Genomic DNA, 18,199 nt, shown 5'->3' with positions numbered 1-18,199 from the left:
TGTAAAAGCTGCTGCTGGTTGCAGCCTATTTGCTAACCTCTTCTTCTGCTGCTACTCTGACATTCACTAAACCACCAGGCTACTAGAAATACTAAAAATGGCATCTTCTGCTATAGCCTAATTAGAATTAGTCTAAATTATTTATTCTGACATAATCAGACTAGGGCGGATATGAGGTAAAATTACTTGTTGATTACGTTACATTTTACAGCGCAGTTTTCCTCTGGGGGTTGGGGAAGCGGTGGATGGATGGATGGATGGATGATGGATCAGGATGGATGAATGAATGCGTAGCTGTGCGTCCCTGGCCTCCACAACACACGAGCCGGTGTGCGTGTGACGCAAAGGAGTCTACTTAAAGCGGGATTAGCGCTGAGCCGTGCGCTCCACATTGCGCTCGGTCTCACACGAGCCTGCACAGGCGCAGTGAGGTCGGCGCTTTTCAGACTCTGGAGAGGGTAAAGGACAGGAGCGCTCGGGCGACCCGCAGAGCTGAACAGCGGGACACACACACATGCCTTTAGTGGATACTCTCGGCGCTCCCGGACTCTGAGAGGTAAAATTCATAACATCATCCGTTTTTTATTGGGTGAGATCCTCTCCGAATGAACAGCCATGGGGGAATGGACCATATTAGAGCGTCTCTTGGAGGCGGCTGTCCAGCAGCACTCTACTATGATCGGAAGGTAAGACAGAAACAGAAACTTTCTCTCTTCATGAACAAGTCAAGTGATACAATTCAGCACAGTGTCAGCGCAAACAACATCACGATGAGTGAAAAGCCCTGTGTGGTTTTTCAAACCAACGGTTGTACAACATGAGTTGACGGAGGCAGGGAATGCGCCTATTCCAGCACTGGACAGCTCCCTCACAGTCGCGGATTAGACAGCCCTGATACCTGCTTTACGGTCTGCCTGTCGGTTTTAATGAGACCTCCATCATGTGTTTAGAAGAAGTGGCTCCATAGGGTTCATAAATCATTACTGCTGAATAGACAATTTACAACCCAAACATTTGGGTTGCCAGGTTGGGAAATAACCGTTTTGCTGGTCAAACTGTTGAGGAAGTGAAACGTATTTAGTGGAGTGATATATTAGCCTTTGTTTAGGACTGATAATGTCTATTTCCCAAGGTCTGAAACTTTTTCAAATCCTGTCCTGGTTTTTAGACTTCAGTGAAATACAGAGATCAACATGCCTGCTTGTGTGAATGACCACATGACTGTGTGGTAATACAGTTAGAGTACAGCCTGCACTCAGCAATGACACAACACTAAAAGCAGAAATAATGTTCACTGAGATGAATAATCTCTGCTGGGGCCAACACAGGTAACACTTGTTATGGGGTAATTCTCAGCACACACATGTTAATTATTATGAGCCAAACATGCTAAAGCACCAAATCCTATCAAACCAGGAACCTCATGACTCATTGTACACCTCTTTAACATCCAAGCATCACTGTGATGTCATCTGTCATCGGCGCACACACACCTCATTATTATTCTCACCAGTGATCTTTAACTTTATGTGTCTCTGCCTTCATCTATTGTCATGGCAAGTCTATCATTGTTGGAGCTCTAAAGCCAAGTTATGTCTGTACTTGCAAACCCTACATGATTCATTTCTTTTGTTTCTGTGATAAGAGAATTATGCAGAATTCTACTAAGAGATAAAAAATTATATACAGGTAAATATCGCCCTTTTTTTCTGCATTGCTGTTCTGTCATCGACTCCTGGTAAAACTGACACAAGACAAAAGCTTGCAAATGTAGAACTGTCAATTTTAGTATTAACCTATCTGCATTTGAAAAAATAAGGTCCTGCCTTTCAGCTGCACTCCCATTGAAGCTCACCAGGTGGCTACAGTCATAAAGCAAAACCATGCTTGTGACATATGACAGGTTTAGTAAGTTACCAGAAGAGACAGGTTCACATGTATATTCAATAACATTTGATAAAATGTCTGGGGGGGCTTCGGGCTTTGAGGCTGATCTACAAAAATAATTACAAATACTGAAAAAGTGAATATATTTTTGCTGCTGATTTTTCCTCAGGATCTTGCTGACTGTGGTGGTGATCTTCCGGATTCTGATTGTGGCAATAGTTGGAGAGACCGTGTACAACGATGAGCAGTCAATGTTTGTGTGTAACACCTTACAGCCAGGCTGCAACCAGGCCTGCTACGACAAGGCTTTCCCCATCTCCCACATAAGGTACTGGGTGTTCCAGATCATTATGGTGTGCTGCCCCAGCCTCTGCTTCATCACCTACTCTGTGCACCAGTCCGCCAAGCAGAAGGAGCGGCGCTTCTCCACAGTTTACCTCTCACTGGACAGGGACCATGATTCTATGAAACGAGATGACAGCAAGAAGATCAAGAACACCATCGTGAATGGAGTGCTGCAGAACACTGAAAACTCCAACAAAGAGGTAGAACCCGACTGCCTTGAGGTCAAAGACATCCCCCACTCAATCCTGCGAACTACAAAGTCAAAAATGAGAAGGCAGGAGGGCATCTCCAGGTTTTACATCATTCAAGTGGTTTTCAGAAATGCACTAGAGATAGGGTTTCTGGTTGGTCAATACTTCCTTTATGGATTCAACGTACCTGCAGTGTACGAATGTGATCGATACCCTTGCATAAAAGATGTAGAGTGCTATGTTTCCAGGCCCACAGAGAAGACAGTGTTTCTGATCTTCATGTTTGCAGTCAGTGGCGTTTGCGTGGTATTCAACTTGGCAGAGCTCAACCATCTCGGCTGGAGGAAGATCAAAACCGCTGTGAGAGGAGTGCAGGCCAGGAGGAAGTCTGTTTATGAGATCCGGAACAAGGACTTACCCAGGATGAGTATGCCAAACTTTGGGCGCACTCAGTCCAGTGACTCTGCATATGTGTAGCTGTCTGCCACACATACTGTACATGAGGAGGCTGCAGGACAGCTGTGTGGAAACTACTTATGGAGAATGGCAAACAAACACATTCAATTTAACAATTCATGTAATTAATAACACATTAATGTAAGAGAGGTGAGGTAAGAGGTGAGAGATTTCCAACTATGTGATGTCTTTCGAAACTCTTTGGATCAAACAGACTGCTTGAGATGAACATGTGGATCCCTCCCCTGATTGCAGACAGTTACATTTTTTACGGTGATTCATTAAGACTGGATAACCAACATCATGTTAAGCTTGGCCGGGTAACAATTTATTTGACACTCTGTCTGTTGTTAAGAGATAAACACATATGTTTGTCCGTTTTTGAGCAGAGGCACTGATAACTTGGTGTTTTCTTTCTTTGTAAAGTGCTTCTTTAAAACTGCTTGGTCAAAGCTATGTTGACACCCTGACATTCCGATTTACAGTCCTCACTCTAGTTTATTCTAAAATGTTCTGGATGGGAAAGAGCTCAGTCAAAAGCTTCACAGTGAACCAATAATTAAGACAACTGGGTACTGCAGTGGTAAAGTATGTACCTTTTTAAACGTTGGGGATCACATGATAAACTAAAGAAGGTCAAGAAGGTAAAAATCTGCACAGCCGATGAAATCAAGACTTTTACTCCCTATTATCAATCATATACTATAATATATTCTGCCTCCAATGCAACTTTTCAGTGTCTTTACCAATTCCATGTTCACATATTGCTTGTAAACTGGTAATATTAGTAAGTCACACAAGCTATGATGGTTGACTATCCCTACCAGCCACTGTCAAAACTCCACACTCACTATTTTTAACGCAGGTATTTGATAAAAACTTAACCGAAAAAAATAACAGCAATACTGTGAGTCTGGGATATGACAAAGTTCCTGAAGACCCACCAGCCATGATAAAGCTGTTGGGGTAGAATTCCTTGTGGTCAGTGAACTAAGGTTCATGTGTAGAATAGTTGAGGTGCTCTTTGAGCTGGAATATAGGATCTGATCCCAAACCATGGAATACATGCTTTTGGCCATGTAGTGTATCAGAGTAGTGTTCTGATGTCCATGTTGACACTGAGTATAGTCTTGCACTAATAAGCCAAATGAAAATGCCTATCCACTCTGAGCTTAGATGGTGTTTCAGTCACATTCCAGTGGTTCCCAACACTGCTTCCACAGTGAAGCACACAATCTTGTAGTTGAAAGGGTTAGACTGTTCTTTGGATATAATACATTACGCACATGATCTGTCTCATCTGAATTATCTATCTCTCATTGTTCTGGATGCCTGTTATCACACCACTGACCTTAACCCTAATGATCACTCCTTTGGTGGTGCGTGGAAACTAGTCATCACTTTTTCTTTTCTGTCTTTCATTTGTGATGTTTATTCTTTTCATGTCATCAAGTGCCATAAATGTAGATAAATATATAGACACCTTTATCCAGAGATGTGAGAAAACACATAGTCCCACTGTGGATTATCATGATATCCTCTTCCATCTGACCAGATGTATGGAAATGGTTTGTTACTGTCATCTTGAATTTCTGTTTCCAGCCCAAATTCTTACCATGATTACATAATCCAGGGTAATTGATCTTATTTTAATCTGGAGCCGATTATGATGAAGTAAAGCATAAAAAGTCAGACAACGCTTTACTGCCACTGGTGCTACCATTTTGAAGTATTATCTAAAGTATGTTTAACAACTATGAAAGAATCTGTAATAAAAAGGAAGACATACGAACAAGACAAGTGTGGTGTGTGGTGTTTAGTGCAGTCGCCTACAAGGTCAGAAGTTGCGCATAAATAGGACAGCCTACACTTACATGGAGAGATTACGTTTTTGACATTCTGAGCTGAAGTGGCCATGTTGTTCTTGTCAACAAATTACTTTATGGCTTCTCTAGTCTGTCTGCGGCTCTCAGTTCCAAGCCCACTGTTTCCTACTGAACACATAAATCTTTAAAGGCACCTTACAAATATATAGTTTCACTTCAAAAGGCTCAGCAGTTCCTTTAAATAGCTGCTCAGTGATGTTTTTATCAAACAGGAGGGAAATAACGCATGTGTTGATGCTTCTTGTGTTCCCATTAGTATTGTCCCAGATCCACAATCTTCCAAGAACAGCCCAAATGTTTTTTGTGTCGAAAGCATATTGCACAGATTTCACCACACTTGTGAGTGAATTTGTGTACTAAATGAGTCTGCCAAAAAGCTTGAAAGCAGAGTTGAGCTATTTTGTCACATTTTACACAAATAGGTGAACTGGTGTGTCCAAGTGTAATCACACTGAGCTGATGATGCTGCTGCTCAGACACCGATCATACAGCCCAAATACCCCCTACGTTTTTACAACATCATGTCCCTTTGCTTCTGACAGGTTCATCACTCAAGAAGTCATGAACATAACTTCAACATCATTCAAACAAACTACCAGAGGTGTCCCTCTGGTAAGAGATGAAGAAAATAAATCTGAATGTATTTCAGTGACACCTAGATTCATTCAGTGCTGGTAATTTAATGTCTTGCTTCACCTGCTGAGCAACACAGGGAATAGAAACCTAAACCCTGGTAGTGTCTGGATCTTCAGGATGTTTTGAGCTGCCATCGCTTACACATGCACCCTGATGTTGCATATTTATAAGCAGCTATAGCTTTCAAATATGATTACATCCCAGGGGTGTGTCCAGGGGTAAGGAGAGTTGAGTGATTAGAAAATCACAGATGGATATGCAGAACGGGGAATTATCCCAGACCTGATACAGTTTTGCAACTGTCAGATTGGATTATCAGTTTCTAATATTTCACTGATGACACAGGAACACAGGCTACACTGGTACCGATACGTCCTGCTAAAAATAACACTCACATTCCCCCCCTACTCCGTAGACGCAGCATCTTTATATCCAAAGTAGTGAGGAGTGATCCACTGTGACAAGTCTGGATTTGATGTCAGCACTTTGTTCTCACCATGCTTTTACTTTGAAGCATCTGAATGTAGCAGAGTTCACTCAGTATATAACAGACTTTTATTTCTATTTATATCTTGCATCAGGACCGAAGAAAGTTTTCACTGACATTCTGTTTTAATTTATTTATTTTCTGTTCTGTTTGTTCTGTTCTATTCCATCCCATTCTGCCCTAGTCTGTCTGAAGACACAGCACATTCGGTAGCTTTGCCATAGGTATGTATGTGAGTGTGAATGGCTTGTGTGTCAGTTCTGTGGCTAGAGTGCAACCTGTGTGTCAGCACTGTGGATGGATGGATGCATTGATATTTAATTTGTCCTTTTCTACTTCACTTGTGGTTTATCTGTCTGTTTGTGACTCTTCTCCCTTCTCAGACACTCATGTCCACTTTTAGCACACCATCACATTTAAAATTTAAAAGCACCTGTACCTTTGTGTGCATGTGTGCGTTTGTCTGTGTGTGTACAAACCAGCTTTTCAGACAAAGCCACTCAGCATAAATATTCATGTCCCACAGCAGCTACAATGAACATTCAGGATCAGTGGCTGTGCCTGTCAAAAACAGCGTGGAACTGCGTTGAGTGGTCAACTGGTTTTGCAAGAAGCTGTTAAACCACCTTAGCTCTCAGTTGAATTCACCAAGTTGAAATTATGAATTTGACCCTCAGCAGTCTTCTCCGAATGGGCTTCCAGTGTCCTGCACTTTATGTCTGCCAGTTGCTGGAGTGGAACAGGCCTCAGTGCAGGTTTCTGTTTCTGAAACCACAGATGAATAATAGATCTCTCAAACAGCAAGAACTTATTACCAATGTTTTGTCAGCCCACTGTCATAGATTCACACAGGGTAATTTTTTATATTACCCCAGAAACTCCAGCTTGGTACAAACCAACTGCACCATATGAAAACTGATTTGTTCAGTTCATCGTTCACGATAAATATGAACGCAGTTCATTGAATGCAAAACATTGTACAGGGAGCCACAGCAGAGGGGCTGAAGAGCCGCAGGCAGCTCCAGAGCCGCAGGTTTCTGACCCCTGCCCTAGTTCACCTATATGGACACGCCAGCAGTGCCCTAACAACCACTCAAAGAGCTTTACAATTGTTGTTGACTCCAGGTATTCATGCATATGTTGCAAGTCGCTAGTACAGCCAAGAGTTGGTGGTATTTAAATACCCCAGATTCAATTACAATTTACTTTACTTGTGCTACTTGTGTAACTTAAAAAGTCTAAGAAGCTCCAGTTGTATTAGTTCAGATATTCCTCTCCTCAGCAACATTTTCCAGCTCCTCCTGAAATGTCCCCAGGCCAGATGAGATACACAATCTCTTCAGTGTGTTCTGGGTCTACCTCAGGGTCTCCTACCAGTTGGACATGGGTCTATGGGTCCATCTATGACTTTGACACTGGAATGTGGTTGATATTTTTTCAATAATGGCAATCTTTGAGAATGTTGACCTGCAGGGCATAAGAGGACTGGCACCAAGCCATGATTGGTTCATTGCACTTCCAGACCATTGTTTTATATATATACACATGTTAATGACTTTTCTTTGATTAAATACAATAATCCTGGTTTAAATATCACACCTATTACTAAATATATTAATATTCAACATTTATAGGTTAAATAGTAGTTTATAGGTTCTTCCTGTCAACTACAACGTACATACATACGTTCTTCATATAAATTATGTGGTCTTTAGTGACAGAGTGCTTTGTTCCATTGTCAATATGTTTGTGTATGTGTGTGTGCGTGTGTGTGTGTGTGTGTGTGTGTGTGTGTGTGTGTGTGTGTGTGTGTGTGTGTGTGTGTGTGTGTTTGTTTGTGTGTCTGTGTGTGTGTCTGTGTGTGTATGTACTGTATGTGGAGGAAAAGGGAGGTGTGTTGCAATACGTGGTCTCATGTTGTATCCCCTGCATCAGACCAGACCAGTGGCCTCCACAGCAGCACAGGTTAAGACTCATTATACCGCGGAGCTCACTCAGTGACCTACTGCACCTCCAGCCACCTGACAGAAGAATTATCCCTCTGTAGCTGTGGATTACAGGTTGCACAGGATTTGTAAATACTTCAGGTTAAGGGGAATAAAAGGTGACAGTATATTTCCATGTTTGATGGTCTATAAAATGTAGAAAGAAAGTTAATGTTGAACTCACTGTACAAAACAATGAAAACTAGTTTCCGTGGAAACAGACAGGACATTTCTCCGAAGACGAGGTTATTCAGGGATTCTAATCCTGATTGGCCGACACTAAATGGATTAGAAAGCACTTTAGGCTACTACTAATTTAGGTAATTTCACCCTAACATCCTATCTTAACCACACACAGGTCTCATTGGGCTTGGTGTGTGTGTGTGTGTGTGTGTGTGTGTGTGTGTGTGTGTGTGTAGGCATTATGATATTACTTTCAAACTGTTTCATACATAAAGGTGCAGCGTGTAGGATTTAAGGGGATCAATCACCACAACTTTTGTATTTGTGACCCTACAATGACCCTTTATACCTGCATCAGGACAGGGTCAAAGCAGAGCCTGCCCACTTCCTAATGCTATTATATATCAAAATTGGCTGCAGTTCATGCAGAGGGCAGCCTCAAATTAGTGCTCAAAGAATTGTAGTGAGTGAAGCTAAACAGCTATCTATATAAACCTGTATATAGATAGGCACACATTTTATTTCTGTCAGGATGAGTTGTGCAGGTGTACCCAAAATGCAGAAGCAAAGTTCAGGTTGCAAAACAAAAGATATTTTAATAAAACAAAGGGTGTTGCAGAGTCCAGAAAATTCACAAATAGAAAAACACTCGGTACCAGAAAATCACGGGGGTTGAGGCAGGGTTGGGGAAACAGGACAGAGGCAGGAAATAAAGTTACAGACACAGAAGGAACATAATCTTAAAATAAAACAAGGAACTTAGGGGCAAAACAACTGAATACAAACAAGGAAACAGTCTTCAGGTTCAGGCCAGAACCATGACGATTTATATTTAAGTATTGATTATATATCAAAATTATATATGAAATACGAGTGTCCAGAAGCCCTCAAATTTGCCTCAAAACAAGGTCATTTCCACCTTGTTTTAAGCCTAAAAGTCCACAAGAAGTAGCAAAGCTAGGGGGGTTAGCATTTCCGACGCTCCCTGAATGCACCTCATCAGAAGATATCAGAGGAATTTTAGGCTTAAAACATCTGCGTATAGCAGAGCACATAAACAAAATAGCAATGTTACATGCATCTATTGCATCTGTCCATCCTGGGAGAGGGATCCCTCAGTAATCATCATAACAGCTGGTAACATACAGCTAAACTGGAAGACTGACATTGATGTTATTCTGCTATTCTTTTATTGCATAATTATCATTGAATTTAAACAAAATCAAAAAGTTTAATATTTAAGTCGTTGTCAGACCTGACCTCAGGAGGAACTCCGGAGAATTGGGACCTGACTTTCTCCAGAGGTTTCCTTTCACACATGAAGAGTGCAGCCTAAGATTATCCACTCAGACGAGCTCCCAACAGCAGTAAATCCTCCAGAGGATTCAGGGGGGGGGTGCACCAAGCAGAGGTAGGACATTACATATTCATTCTGCTGCCGAGATCAAATGTTTTTATTTACAGCACTTCGACACCAGCGTCACTTCTTTTCACCACAAACTCTATCAACATCTTTGTTGGTGTCTGCAATCAGTATGTGCCTCAGCTCTTCATCCTGAGATATTTGTTTTGTTTTAGTTTTTTTCATTTATGCATCTGTTATACATGTTAGAAATTCAACCCCTCCACTCACTCACAGTGAATCCTGCGGAGGATCTCCTGCTGTGCTCCCACATTGGCTCCACCAGACTTTCTGCAGACTTTATACTCGGGGGCCAGGCAGAGAAAGTTTGCAGAAACTCGGGAGGCTCCCAATCGGACATTTGCTTCAGATATCGCCGAGTATATGCCAGATCATAACATATTAAGGTGGAGACTTTAAAATTATACAGAAACCAAGCAGTTCCCACAATTAGCAAGCACTTTGGTGATTGAAAATAAATTAGTCATTAATGATCTACTCATTAATTGGAAGAAACCTCGATTAGAACCAGACTCAGTGTGGGCGGCCATCTGCCTCGACTGATTGGGGTTAGGAAGAGAGGACAGTTGGGTGGAAAGGAAGGTAGAGAAGAGTAAGGGGGAAGGGCAGGAAGAGTTGTGTTACCATCATATTTAAGCTCTGTCAGACTGGTTGTTATAATGAAAGATAATCTTCAGTCATACCTTAGCGTCATCAAGTGTTTTGGCCTTTTAATCGCAATAACCTTAAAAGCCGAACCTGAGGGTATGCTGATGCTAAAGGTAAATCCGACTTTAGTGTCACATCCTGGCAGTTAGTGACCATTTGATGCTTTTGACCCACAGACATTATTGCCAAAGCCTGAACCACAAGAGAGAATGAGAGTCCGGCCTATTTTCAGTGACTTATTACCCAGAGGCCACTGCTGCCAGATTTATAGCTAATTTCCAGGGTCGCCATGGTGTGAGGGTTAGAGAAGATGTGTGCACTCAATAGGAAAACAGCACAACCATTAAAGGGAGTGTTTCATGGTGCGCTGTAACTTCTGTCAATGTGCAACTGTTAAGGTGCTTCATTGAACACATCAGAAATGTTTTTCTTATTTTCACACTTAAACGACCAAATTGATTCACCTGCAGTTTGTAGGCCTACATGCTGTTTACATGGGATTTTCTAAGCCTTTCTCCTTCTTCTTTTCATTTAGTACAAATAAAAGGTTAGCTGTTTATTTTCAGGTGACATGTTGAATGAAATGGCTATTTTTGCAGCCCAGACAGGGGAGGGGAAGATGAATGTGCGGTCCATCACAGGCTATAGGTCTCCGAAGAGAGATGGACGCGACTCAGCTCTGCCCCACCTTGCTCCTGATAAATGACCCTGGGGACTTCAGGGTCCATACTTGATTTGGCTCCTTTGGAGCCTGACCTCAGTGGTGAAGGACATGCTCGATTCACTGAAAGGTATGAGGCTTCATGCTTAACCATAGACACACACACACTTTTCTCAAGCTGTGTCATTTGATTATTCATATGAGAAAGGTCCAAACTTTAACAACTGTCTTTACATTTAAGGAAAAGAAATTGTCATCTGTACTCCAGTTAGACACGTGAAACAAAGCAAGCAAGCTAACACTCACATGACATACGCCTCTCACCTGCGACTGAACAAATAGATTTTGTATGAAAACATGTAATACAATCAAATAGTTTTCTTAATAACACAATGAAAAAGGAAAGTTAATTAATGAAGGCTCATTTGGCAAGTTAAAGTTTTAAAAACATGAAACACATAAACCAACACAGAGGCTAAGACACTCACAGAGCACCAACCAAGTCAAGTCAACCAAGTCAAGTCAACCAAGTCAACCAAGTCAACCAAGTCAACCAAAAATGGCAACCAAGCTCGCCATTTTTTGTTGGTTCTCCTGTATGCAAGGAAACTTTAGTGCTAATGGTCACCTTTCAGTGGGCTACAGAAGAAGAGGAAACATCAGTGAATCAAACAGACAATCTGATAAATTCGGTTGGAGCACAGAGACCATTCATAAGAGAGGTAGGGTTAAAATCACAGGAGCAGGAACCAGGACAAACACAAGGCAAATATTTCAAAGTAAAACAGGAATTGATAAAGTTAAAACTCCAAACAACATGAAGGAGCCAGAGGGAGGTAGGAGGAGCCAGGAAGAGAACCACCAACCTTCCAATTAGTGGACAACCTACCTTCTAAACCTCCTAAGCTACAGATGTCCACCAAATTTTTTAAATCATATCAATTATAATGGTATTAAAAGTAACAGAAAGAAATAGGTAAGGTAGAAGATCATTCACCACATTAATAAATGCAGTTTAATTTGCGTGACAAGACCTGAAAAGTTCAAAAAGATGACGGTCAGATACAGTACATGGGCCAGTTTTGAAAAGTTGTTATAGGCTGTTCGATAATAGCGATAATAATTTTGGTATCTTAAAGGGCCCATATTATGTAAAATACATTTTCTGGGCTGTTACTCTCCGTAATTACTTGAATCACTCTGCAGACTTTTTCACTCAGTCCATTCTAAGAAATATGTTATTGAAACGTCTCGTTTCATACTTCCTGGTCCGTATGATGTCATGTGGAATCGGCAGTCTTCTCTCAGCCCCACCCAGCCTCCGAACACAACACCCCCGCCGCTCTCTTATCAGAGAAGCCAGCTCAGTGAAGGTCTTTTACAGAAAACTTAAATGTCTCTTTGCTTCAGCCTTTAACTAGATCTTGCACTCCTGCATGTTACCAATCTTTTTATAAATTTCTTATTCTGTTTTTATGCATTATTAAAATACATTTTACGCCTTTTTCTTTTAAATGTCATTTAACCTGTTATATTTTATAAAATCTTCCCTTATACTAAATACATTTTAACATGTGACATGTGACATGTGACAACAATAGGAAATCACTAATTATGTAACCACACGATTATACACATAATGCAATCTGTGTTATGTTTTCAACCTTATAAAGCAACTGGCATCATATCAAATACAGTGTTTTGTAACGAAGCGTTTTGTTACATGAACTGAGCTTTTAAACCGAACATTATTAGGAACTGAGTAAACTATTTCTACATGCAGCAGTACTTTAACTTCGTACTGAAACTCGGGACGTTACTCCTACATGGGCCGACTGCCCTGCTAAAACTTGAACAAACATGAGACCGTTCAGAAACATCCTGTTGTAACCCACTGTGAATATGTGGCTGGTCTTCTATAGCTGTCTCCAAACAATAACAACCTGACTCTCAGCTGTGGCCGTCGCCATTCTTGTTTACCGGGGAGTTCGTCAATGCTCCAGAATGAGACCATTGATAGGCCTGGTCATGTGTCACTCAAAGTGTAGTCAGCCAATCAGAGGAGGGCCTCATAAATATTTAATGAGGCAGGCGAAAACAGCCTGTTCTGTCTGAGGAAATCAGGTCAACCTTTGTCTTTTAATATCATTGTCTATGTAACCATATATGTTGTACAAACATGGTGCAATAAAATAACAGCTACCATGTGCTCACAGGTCGTACACTGAGAGATGATGAGTGTTGTTTTATGTGTATTTTAGGTGTCACTTGACCAACTAATAAAGATGGAAGTGATGTTCCCAGATATAAGCCACAGTAATACAATACTGCACCAAATTGTTTCAGTCCAGTAATGCATGTTAATTTCCAGTTTTATTTTGAAATACTGAATTCTGTTGATTTTTCACTCCCTGCCCTCATGTTGACATTTCCCCACCAGTTCTACATTGTAAATACTGAAATGTTTCCCTTTGCTCTTGCTCGATTCCTGATGTCTAGCTGTATTGCTTTTGACTTTTACCTTGTTCTGTGAATTTTTCCTGCACCCTGTCTGATTTCTTTCCTTCTTGGACTGACTTTTTGTGTGTGACCCATTAGATTCCGAGAAGAGACTATAGACTGTCTCATCTTAACTGTATTTGTTGTTGTGTGCAGCACTGTCCTCATCCCAGAGTCTGTGTGACATCACAAGTCATCCTGTTGACACTTTTGTTTCGAGGTCACTCCTCAATGAGATGGGCTGTCTCACAATGAGATATCTGCAGTGACATCCCAAGGTGCAATGTGCTGACACCTGCACATAACAGTGCGTCTTTTCTATTGTGTCTTTTACGTTTGAAGGCGTGATACCATTTACTTCAATTGTATTGGATTTACTGTTTACCCCTGAAACTCCAAAAATGTTTTGTGGACAATACAGACTGTCTGTGTTCCTCTTCTTGTAAAAGGTCTGAAATTTGGGCGACTTAAACATTAAATGTTTGTATCAAATTAACATTATGTTTGAGGCATCTTTAATACTCTAGGCAGACCCAAATCAGTCAATTTTAGCCATAGGCTAAACCCCAACCCCACCAACCCCAGTGCTGACAAACTTAAAATGATAAAAAATGATTTGGGCATTTTCAATATTTTTAATGAGGTCTGATCAAAGGAGGTGTATTCCTGTCCAGTGGTTAACAGCCTAAAAGTCAGTTTTGGTGAAATTCTTCTGTAACAGGCTTTGTTTCCTTCGATATGTCGTCCAAAATATGAAAAAAAAAAAAGTCATACTTCGGTATGTCGTTCGAAATCACCTAAAAAGTCAGTTTTGTTCAGTCCTTGTTTCATCTGGCTCTGTCCCTCGACAGCGGGACCATTAGGCGTATTTGGGAGTGGTGTTATTCAAAGCACAGAGTGGGATTGTGTCTGGCCTCTTTAATCTTCCAGCAGCCAGCAGCATGTGTGGATTATGGGATTTACTCTCATTGTTTTTCAGGTGAAGTAGGCCAGTGGTTTGGGACACTGGGACAAAAGCCTCCATGACGGAACACTGTGCAGTCGTTTTATTTGCTGTCTTCTCTCTGTGGCTGTTTCTACTCAGTATGACAAAAACTCAGAATTCATGATGTCTGTTTTGACATCTGCCAGCTGTTGATTTCAAACATAAATTTTTTTTTTTGTGATCTCAGCATCAAACAAATAATATGAATTTCTTTGGGGAAACATTATTCGGTATGTTATAAGTACAGGGCAGGTTAGGGTAGGGTTTACCTAGCCTGGCATAAAGACAGGAAGCAGGGGAGACAGCAGCGGCAGGCAGGCACATCCCTGTCTATCCATTCAACTTCAGGTTTGTCCACTATGCCCATCTGTCTCCCTCGCTCGCCCCTCCTCCATCCCCTCTTTCCCTTCAATCCACATCCATCTGCCTCTCTGTGTTTGTGTGTGACTGTTGGAAATGGCATTCTGGCTTCTTGTTGCCTTTGCATCAGAGCTTGTTTCTGATCAGCTCATCAACTCTAATATACTCTGCAGTATATAAAGGATGGCTCATCACCACCGTTGATCATTGACCCATGTGGTACAATGCCTAAGCCAAGCTGTAAACCCATATTTATGTTTGATAAAAACACAAAGCTAGATGAACAGCATGTGATTGTAATTCGCATTTACAGTAGCCAATACCTATCTCCTGCCATCCAGCCCTCAGCATATGCATACACTTTTTCCTATTTCCTAATTTCTCTCTAATCCTCCTTCTCTGTCTTTGTTTTTCCATTTGCAGTGTGTGATGGAAGTCAGGCTCAGATAGTTACTCAATGTGCAGGTTATTTATTCAGAATTTTCTTTTTCTTACTGTGCCCTCCTGGTCTTGGCCTCAGGGTGAACTTCTGCTGACCCTAAACCAACGAGCTAAGCAGTGTTCCTGCTGTCTGCTCTGAAAAACATACACACTTCAGTTTGTGTGTGTGTGTGTGCGTGTGTGCGTGTGCGCGTGTGCGCGTGTGCGTTCACATCTCCACATGTGGTCAGTTTATTTTTGGTAGCAGTAGCAGCTTGGCCAAACTGCCTCTATCACAAGCAGGCTGATGTTGTTATTCATCCATAATAACAACATGAAATATACTATATAGGTCAGTCAGGAATATGGGCACTTTTATTTATATTTGTTGAGTAGACAATATTATTTTTTGAGTAGACATTGATATGGGCGGCTGTGGCTCAGGGGTTAGAGCGGTCGTCCTCTAACAAGAATGTTAGTGGTCAGTGGTTCGATCCCAGTGTTCCTTAGCCTGCATGCCGAAGTGTCCTTGGGCAAGATATTGAACCCCAAATTGCCCCTTCTCATAGAGAAAGTGCTGCTAATAGATGCACCGTATGAATGTGTGTGTGAATGGGGGAAGGTAACACTGTACTGTAAAGCACGGTAAAGTGGTCATCAAAACTAGAAAAGGGCTATATAAATACAGACCTTTTTCCATGCATTTCACAATAAAGGGGATTTTGTGACCATTTATATTGTGTATACATATATATGGTGATGACATTAATTGAAATGCAAAAGTAACCTAAGTAAGTAACGTAGGACACAGTCTGCAGAATCCTGAGAACTGCTCAGGTCCTGATAACTAGTGATGAGTGGTTATTAGTTAAAGTGGGAGCAGCTCAGAGTGGAGGAGGACACAGACACTGCAGCTCGGTACAAACCAACTGCAGCTTCTGCTCTGATCACTGAGCAGCTGAAGGTCGGCGGTTCGATCCCCAGTCTTCCCCATCTGCATACCGAAGTGTCCTTGGGCAAGATGCTGAACCCCGAATTGCCCCTCATAGAACAACAAAGTGCTGCTGATAGATTCACACACAGATGCATGTGTGTGTGAATGGGAGAATGTAAAACTGTACTGTAAAGAGCTTTGAGTGGTCATCAAGACTAGAAAAGCTCTATATAAATACAGACCATTTACTATTTACCATTTACTAAAACAGGTCTCCTTTTCCTTTGCGTACTCAACATAAGTGTGAGTGTCAAGCTTACTGAGGCTTCTAAAGCGTTGGTGGTAAGCCTCAGGAACTAGCTCTTAAGTTCTTAAGATGGCACCTTCAACTGTTTCATACTCCTGGCTATCCTCAATGCTTAAAGCTGAGTAAGCTTCCTGCGCTTTTTCTACCAAAACACTTACACAACACACGTTATAATTAGGGAAATATAAAAAAAAATCTTTCTATGAATTTGCTTGTCTTTGAGTTGCAGTTCTTGTAAAGCAGGTTCTTTTAACTTGAACTCAATCAGAGAGATGAGAAGCTGGTGATGGTGATGGCTTGAGGACACCATTTTCTATTCGAATAGCTTTAAGAGCTTCTTTAACACTATCCTTAAGTCGTTTCTCACTGCTGGCAATCTCAATGTCAGATTTGGTCTTTTGTGAACTGACCAAGCAACTCCTCTGAAGGTGCACTAATAAAGTCATCCAGTGTTGCCATACTAGAATTTTCTTCAATCACAGCAAACTGGAATGCACCAAATGTCTTCCCCTGGTTTTTAACCTACCTAAATTCACACACACTACTCCGCTGCGAACGGATCGGGTCCAGTCTACATCCAGGACATGGTCAAACCTTACACCCCAGCCCGTCCACTCCGCTCTGCTTCGGCCAATCGGCTTGTTGCTCCCTCACTGCGAGCTAAACACTCAACAAAATCACGACTGTTTGTTGTCCTGGCTCCTAAATGGTGGAACGAGCTCCCCAATGACATCAGGACAGCAGAAAGTCTACACATCTTCCACCGCAAACAGAAAACACATCTCTTCTGACTATACCTTGGATAAAAAAAAAAATTAAAAAGTAGCGCTTTAGTAGCACTTATATGGCACCTACATATAGCACTTTGTAGTTTGGATTTCTTGAAGAAAATTGTACTTTCTTGATTCTTGTTGTTCTGGGTTTGTACCCTCATGGTTGAATCCACTTATTGTAAGTCGCTTTGGATAAAAGCGACTTATGAAATGAAATGTAATGTAACGCGTTCATATTTTTCGTGAACGCTGAACTGAACGAATCAGTTTTCATATGATGAACGTGAACTCGCTGGAGTGAACGTCACTCACGTTCACGTTCATTTTTGAAATCATCATCGTATCAGGTCATCATGTGAAATACCAGGAGCGAGAGAAAATGGCCCCGGGGCACACGCAGTGAGATCAGAGCTCGTTCACATGAAGCAGCCGGTCAGTGACATTGTTGAAGAACAGCATCGAGACATGAAGCTCACAGTCAGGACTCAGTGTTAAAATGAGCGGAGCGACACGCAGAAATGATCTGACACCATCGATTTATAACTAAACACATGATCGTAAGTTTGTCACATAAACCATCCCAATAAAAAATGGAAAAAATTAACGGGAACTAGTTCATTTGTGGAACCGTGAACTTACTCCAGACTACTGTAAATTTACGCACGTTCATGCGTAGTGTCTTTTCATGCGTGGTGTCTTTTCATGCGTAGTGTCTTTTCAAAATAAAGCACTAGTCACTAACTTCTGGGTCAAACAAATCATACAAATTAAATATCAAATTCAAATTCGGCCCTTGACCCGTTTTCTCATTTCCTATTTTTGATCTGAGCAAAAAATCCAAACTACGAAAAACAAGCCGGTCCTTGTTTTTGGTATCAGATTCATAAATGAATAACGAAATAATGACTTGTTTTTTAATTTTCCGATTTTGATTTTCTAATTTAATATGAAAAGAACGAATTATAAACGGCTTCAGAAGTCACATGGCGATTCGTTTTCATTTCAAACTGAAAAACGACTAAAAGAACTTCAGTTTTGATTCTGACACCCAAACCTTTTTTTTTGTTTTTGGTGTTATAGTTACACGTGAATTATGGATTATCAGATGATACCCAGACCGTTATCCATACAAC

At 41.2% G+C, this 18,199-nt stretch overlaps 1 protein-coding gene across 1 annotated transcript; it reads left to right on the top strand.

Annotated features, from left to right (window-relative positions):
* Positions 1-373: 373 nt before the first annotated feature.
* Positions 374-4,674, top strand: gjd2b (gap junction protein delta 2b). The gene is made up of 2 exons (XM_035144128.2): positions 374-686; positions 2,057-4,674. The coding sequence occupies exons 1-2, from the start codon at positions 616-618 to the stop codon at positions 2,898-2,900; spliced, it is 915 nt and encodes a 304-aa protein (XP_035000019.1). The 5' UTR covers positions 374-615; the 3' UTR covers positions 2,901-4,674.
* Positions 4,675-18,199: the final 13,525 nt, after the last annotated feature.

The sequence above is a fragment of the Hippoglossus stenolepis genome, chromosome 20 (assembly GCF_022539355.2).
Source record: "Hippoglossus stenolepis isolate QCI-W04-F060 chromosome 20, HSTE1.2, whole genome shotgun sequence".
In the NCBI taxonomy this organism is placed as follows: Eukaryota; Metazoa; Chordata; class Actinopteri; order Pleuronectiformes; family Pleuronectidae; genus Hippoglossus; species Hippoglossus stenolepis.
Note: the sequence above shows the minus strand (reverse complement) of the source record. Positions and strands in the feature narration are given on the sequence as shown.